The following is a 6,550-nucleotide window of genomic DNA, read 5'->3' on the forward strand; positions in this document are numbered from 1 at the left end:
TACCTAAGAAGTGAAATATTGCCTAAAGATGTCTGGATTAGAAGTTGGCAAGAATGTGGAATTGGAATTGGTTTAAGGGTCAGTCTATTGCTGCACCCGCAAGTATGTCATTTAAGTGATATACCGAAGATCAGGCATTGGGGTCTGAGGGAGTGAGGTAGCTGTGGTTTCATGTTGAATACTTTTCTGGTGGAGGCATGTTAGATGTTCAGTGGTCACTGTATTCATGCAGCGTGAAGACCCACCAGGTCAGAGAGCCTGGAATAATAGGCTTGCTGCTATAGTATTAGATCCATAAAAATGTATAGGCCATACTCTATCAAAACACAGGGTTTACCGTCTTAATATGTATAGAACTTTCTATGGGCTACATTTCTATACTTCCCTTTTCTACATATTTCCTTATCATTACACTGACAGCAGGTTTAAGTGTGGAAACCACACCTTGGTGAGGAACATAGGTTTTATTTTTTATTCATTAAGAAGCTCTTTAAGGGGTTAAGCAGCTGACCCACATCATTCTAGTGGGATTGGTCATGGGCCTTGTGTGCAGCTTTGTCTTCCTGCTGGGTATGTCAGAAATGCAAAGCCCTGACTGCCTTCTGCAGTGAGCAACCATGAGCAATGAGGTCATGTTCCTGTAGTCAGAGAATGAACATGACCTGCTTACCACAGAGTGGTGAGTACCCCCAACTCGGTGGGCATCTCCTATAACGCAGCCCTGTGTGTGCTGTCACTCACCTAGACCCACCTGAGTCATATTCATGGGACTTGGTTGGGCATGAGGAACTGACGTGAACGTGAACTGTGGCTATTGCTTTTGTTCCATGTAATAATGCCCCCTTTTTTACTAAACTAGAAGTTTTGTGTCTTCTGCCATCATCCTTCAAACAGAAAATCTAACTAGGTTTTAAGTTGGATAAAAACACAAACCCTTCACTGTTTTTGAAAATTACACCCATCCTATCGGCAAAAATTCAAAAGTGATAAATTTCTATGCTGGTGGAGATGCCGAGAAAAGGGCCCTCTGGTACCATGCTACAGCCTTTTGGGGAAACCAAGGTGACAATAATATATATTGGTATATACCAGTGGTAGGCAAACCGCGGCTCGCGAGCCACATGCGGCTCTTTGGCCCCTTGAGTGTGGCTCTTCCACAAAATACCACCTGCGGGCGTGCACATACAGTGCGATTGAAACTTCGTGGCACATGCGCAGAAGTTGGTTTTTGGCCTGGGCGAGTCTATTTTGAAGAAGTGGCATTAGAAGAAGTGGGGAGTGTCGGTCGGTCGGTCGGTCGGGCGATAGGAAACGCGGCGCAGGCGGGCCAGGGGATACGCAGCACGGGGGAGGCGTGCAGTCAGCAGTCTCATGTGCAGTGGTTAGTGCTAGGCACGTCCGCCAATCGTGCGCGGGTGACAAAAGGACCTACTCGAAGCATAAAGTTACCTGTATTTTTCCAACGAGCTGCAAATCCTACAGGTATTTTTGTCATCAATTTAAGAATTGTAATTCTTTTGTGTTGGTGGCTTTATTATTATAAAATGAAACATTTTTTAGGTGCCCTGTTTGAAATGGCTACAAAGAAGAAGCAAAGAAAAACGGGAGGCGAAAACCATGAATTTAAAGTTGAATTTAAAGTTGAATGTACCTACCTATATAGTTTAAGTTTAAAAAATTTGGCTCTCAAAAGAAATTTCAATCGTTGTACTGTTGATATTTGGCTCTGTTGACTAATGAGTTTGCCGACCACTGGTATATACTTATTGGCAAGCTCACTGAATTGTAGACATCAAATACATACAGATTTTACATGTCAAGCGTACCTCAAAGGTGGTTTTCTCACCCTGGCTGGTGTAGTTCAGTTGATCACAGTCCCATGTACTGAAAGTTCGCTGGTTCGATTCCCAATCAGGGCACATAGCCAGGTTGCAAGTTCGATCCCCGGTCATGGTGCATATGGGAGGTGGTAGATCAATGTTTCTCTCTCTCTCTTTCTCTCTCTCTCTAAAAAAAAAAACAATAAAGACCTATTTTTTAAAAGGTTAGCTTTAAAAAAAAAAACATCTCATATAAAAAATATATATACATTTTAGTCTGAAATCTCATTTATGGGAATCTATACTATAAATATATGGGTATACAAATGAAGGTATTCATTAAAACACTCATCATAGTTAATACTGAATGCCCATCAAGGCAGTAATCCTTTAAGCTAGCAAAGAGAACAGTTAAATCTCCATCTACTGATCTGGAGATATTCTCATGTATTTTTTTTTTTTTTAGAGAGAGAGGAAGGGGGAGAGAGAGAGAGAGAGAGACATCAATCGGTTGCCTTCTGTACACACCTCAACCAGGGATCAAACTTGTAACCTGGGTATGTGCCCTGACTGGGAATCAAACCCAAAACCTTTCCATGTACTGGATGATTCTCCAACCAACTGAGCCACACCAGCCAGGGCCATGTATTGCTCACTGTGGAAAATAAAATGTAGAGTGTGACCTCATTTTGTGGAATAAAAGACCCAAACTATATGAAAGCAATCCTATCAACAGAAAGGAGTGGGCAAGCAGAAACAGTAGATATTGGCATTGGTTGTCTGTCTAGGAATGGGGATGTGGATAGAAAACAAAAGCGAGAAGAAGGATACATTACCTACTCTAGGTGCATGGACACCAAAAGTCTAATTACAGAAAATACTCTAACTTATCCCTGATTTCTGGAGTGTCCCTCAAGAAGTTCCTTCAGCCCGGCCGGTGTGACTCAGCGGTTGAGCATGGGCCTGTGAACCAGGAGGTCACTTTTCAATTCCCATCAGGGCACATGCCCGAGTTGCAGGCTAATTTCCCAGTAGGGGGTGTGCAGGAGACAGCTGATGGATGATTCTCTCTCGTCGTTGATGATTCTATCTCTTCCTCTCTCTGAAATCAATAAAAAAAAAAATATTTAACCATAGCCAGTTTGGCTCAGTGAATAGAGCGTCAGTCCTCCGACTGAAGGGTCCGGTTTCAATTCCCATCAAGGGCATGTCCCTCGGTTGCAGGCTCAATGCAGACCCCAGTTGGGGGGCCAGTAAGAGGCAACCAACCCATGTGCTTTGCTCACATAGATGTTTCTCTCTCTGTGTCTCTCCCCCTCCCTTCTTCTCTCCCTAAAAATCAATGGAAAAATATCCTCAGGTGAGGATTAATAAAAATAAATAAACAAATAATAAAAACATATTTTAAAAATATTTTTTAAAAGAAGCAGCAGGGCCTTCTATGGCCCCCAATGACAATCCCTGTGCTCTTTTAGCAAGTAGGTGAAGAGAAAGTGGGTGCAATCGCCCAAGGACATCAGGCACTGCCAGCAAGAAAAGGGATTGGAACCCAGGCACCTTCAGAAAACACTATTCAATAGTAGAACTGTCGCCGAGTGTACATAGGGGAGAATGCGCCCAGACTCAGCCGCTCACCTTCCTCCAAGCCCCATTCTCAGCGCTTTGCTGAGAGGAGCAGCCGGCTTTCCCCCACCCTCTGGGCCAATCCCAGGTTCTGGTTTGTTGGGGTGGGGCCCAATCCTGTAGTGGGCTGGCACACAGAGTCCTGCTTTATTAAGCCCTGGACTTGTCCTGAGGCCGCAGGACCAAGCCTGGCCGCGGAATCTTTGGTACCAGTAACAGAACCTCTGCCACCCAGACGAGCCCACCTGCTGCCATGGGCCGCTACCGCATCCAGGTGGCCACCGGGGCCTGGATCTTCTCCGGGTCTTTCAACCGCGTGCAGCTGTGGCTGGTCGGGGAGCGCGGGGAGGCAGAGCTGGAGCTGCAGCTGCGGCCAGCGCGGGGCCAGGTGGGCGGGGCAAGCGGGACTCAGACCTCAAACTGGGGTTGGGGCTCGCGGCGTGAGGGCGGGCAGGAGGGTGGGACCTGGGAACCTGAGAGCCAGTGACAGCACAACCGCGCCAGCTGGGACTTCCAATGAGAAAGGGACGCCCTGCACCTGAGCGTGAAAAATCCAGAGTCAGGGGCCGGCGCTGAGCTTCCCCCCGCCAGTGGTCCACGCAGCCGCTACTACTTCCCAATTTACCGAAGGCCAGTGTCTCTGTGGGGTCAGTGGTCAAAGAGAAGGTCCCAGGAGAGCGCGGAGGCTGCGAGAGCTCAGTTAATGGACAGGTGTAGGTGATGATGCTCAGTCCTCAATTCAAAGCACTCAGGGCTGAGTTGGGCGTCTGAGCCCCACCGCGCAGGTGTTGGGAGGAGGCAATGCTGTCTTTGGCGGTTTTGTCACTGGACTCCTCAAAGGACCCTGCACCCCCAGTAAACGTCCTCTCCCGGGTCCCCGCTACTAAGTCTCACCGGGATTCTGTCCCCACAGGTGGAGGAGTTCGAGCAGGACGTTCCCCAGGACTTGGGGCCACTGCAGTTCGTGAAGTTGCGCAAACACCACTCCCTGGTGGACGACGCCTGGTTCTGCGACCGCATCACTGTGCAGGGCCCAGGAGCCTTAGAGGAGGCCGCCTTCCCCTGCTACCGCTGGGTGCAGGGCGAGGGTCTGCTGACCCTGCCTGAGGGCACCGGTGAGGGGCCGCCTCAGGGGAGTGGGTGTAGGGCTTAGGGAGTAGTGGGGAGGGGGGGCACAGGGGATATCACTGAGGAAGGTCCTGAGGGTTTAAAAAGCGCATGCTCAGCAGGTTAAAGGTGGACAAGACAAGGGGGATGTTATACAGAGAATGAAAGAGCTGGAATTGGGACTGGACAAGGAAATAAGGGATGTGTAGATCCCACCTCCTTAAAAGGTGAGCACAGGGAATGGGAGGTGCAGCCATGCTGGAAACATAAGAGACAAAGTAAAGGGGAAAGGATCTCCATGTGACTGGGAACATGGTAGGGCAGGGACAGGTAAGGCTAGCACATGTGACTCCTGAGAAGAGGCAAGTAAGAGAAGCAACAAACAATATGACATGAAGAGCGGGTTTGGGTGTGAAAATATGAAAAACAACTCTGAGGGCAGGGAGCACACTGACCGGGTGAGGATGAATGAGGACAGCAAACAGAATCTGTTACCTTAGGAAATAAGAACAAGAGACAATTGAGGGAAATGACAGGTAAGACTGGAAGCCTGAACTAAATGTCTTTGAGGCACAAGTAAGTGTAAGTACCGATGAGGGCAGGGTTAAGCCAGGTTACCAACTATAAACTATGTGGAGTTGAGGACAGGTGAGATGAAGCCAGGTAAATGTAGCAACATGGATCCATTACTTGGTTTGGCGCACATAGAATACCTTATGCCAGGAACAGGTGACAGTGGAAGGAGGTTGAGGTCAGAGGATGTAAGTGTACCTCACTTGAAATATGTCATTTTGGAGAACAGCTTAAGGAGTGGACAGGGAAGGACCAGGACAGGGGAAATTATCAAAGAAATATGGGATCATGTAGGATAGGTGTGGGCGGTGTAGACATTTCAGCTGATTAAGAATGAAGTTTACAGCTACTGTAATGAAGAACAGTGATAGAAAATTTTGAGTTAAGGGTTACAAAAAATTGGATTTTCCTTTCAGGACAAATATGAGATCGAAGATTGGTGAAATCAAGAAAACAGGTTGGGTAAAGATGAATGACTAGGGAATTAAGCAGGGAGAGAGAGCCAGAGAAAAAGGCAAAGGAGTATGATGCCATATGGTTAAGAAACAGGAGATTGCGATCCAACTTCTAGGAATATATCCTAAGAAGCCCTTAACACCAATCATAAAGAATATATGCACCCCTACGTTCATTGCAGCATTATTTACAACTAGAGGCCCAGTGCATGAAATTCGTGCATGGGGCAGGGGGGTGGGTGTCCCTCAGCCCAGCCTGCACCCTCTCCAATCTGGGACCCTTCGAGGAATGTCCCTCTCACAATCCAGGACTGCTGGCTCCCAAACACTCGCCTGCCTGCCTGCCTGATTGCCCCTAATCACTTCTGCCTGCCAGCCTGATCATCCCTAACCACTCCTCTGCCAGCCTGATCAATGCCTAACTGCTCCCCTGCTGACCCAATTGCCCCTAACTGCCTTCCCTTGCCAGCCTAGTCACCCCTAACTGCCCTCCCCTGCTGGCTTGGTCGACCCCAACTGCCCTCCGCTGCAGGCCTGGTTGCCCACAACTGCCCTCCCATGCTGGCCCGGTCACCCTTAACTTCACTCCCTTACCAGCCTGGTTGCCCCTAACTGCCCTCCCCTGCCAGCTCGATTGCCCCTAACTGCTCTTCCCTGCAGACCTGGTTGCCCCCAACTGCCCTCCCCTGAAGGCCTGGTCCCCCCCAACTGCCCTCTTCTGCAGGCCTGGTTCCCCCAACTGCCCTCCCCTGCAGACCTGGATCTCCCCAACTGTCCTCCCCTGCAGGGCTGGTCCCCCTCAACTGACCTCCCCTGCAGGCCTGATTGCCCCTAACTTCCCTCCCTTTCAGCCTGGTACCTCCCAACTGCCCTCCCTTGCATGCCTGAATCGCCCACAACTGCCCTCACCCTGCTGGTCATAGAGAAGAAACCATACTGGAACAGATGGGGAGACCAATCCTCGTGTGGTGG

The 6,550-nt window shown here is 49.0% G+C and overlaps 1 protein-coding gene across 2 annotated transcripts in view; it reads left to right on the top strand.

Moving 5' to 3' along the window:
- Positions 1–3,696: 3,696 nt before the first annotated feature.
- The window catches only part of LOC102429663 (arachidonate 12-lipoxygenase, 12S-type-like), a 14,383-nt gene continuing 11,529 nt past the window's right edge, over positions 3,697–6,550 (top strand). For both annotated transcript variants that reach the window (XM_023746200.1, XM_014447288.2), the window contains exons 1-2: positions 3,697–3,831; positions 4,357–4,558. In XM_023746200.1, coding sequence (XP_023601968.1) covers positions 3,697–3,831; positions 4,357–4,558 — 337 coding nt within the window. The remainder of the gene's footprint in view (positions 3,832–4,356; positions 4,559–6,550) is intronic.

The sequence above is a fragment of the Myotis lucifugus genome, unplaced genomic scaffold (assembly GCF_000147115.1).
Source record: "Myotis lucifugus unplaced genomic scaffold, Myoluc2.0 scaffold_634, whole genome shotgun sequence".
Taxonomy (NCBI): Eukaryota; Metazoa; Chordata; class Mammalia; order Chiroptera; family Vespertilionidae; genus Myotis; species Myotis lucifugus.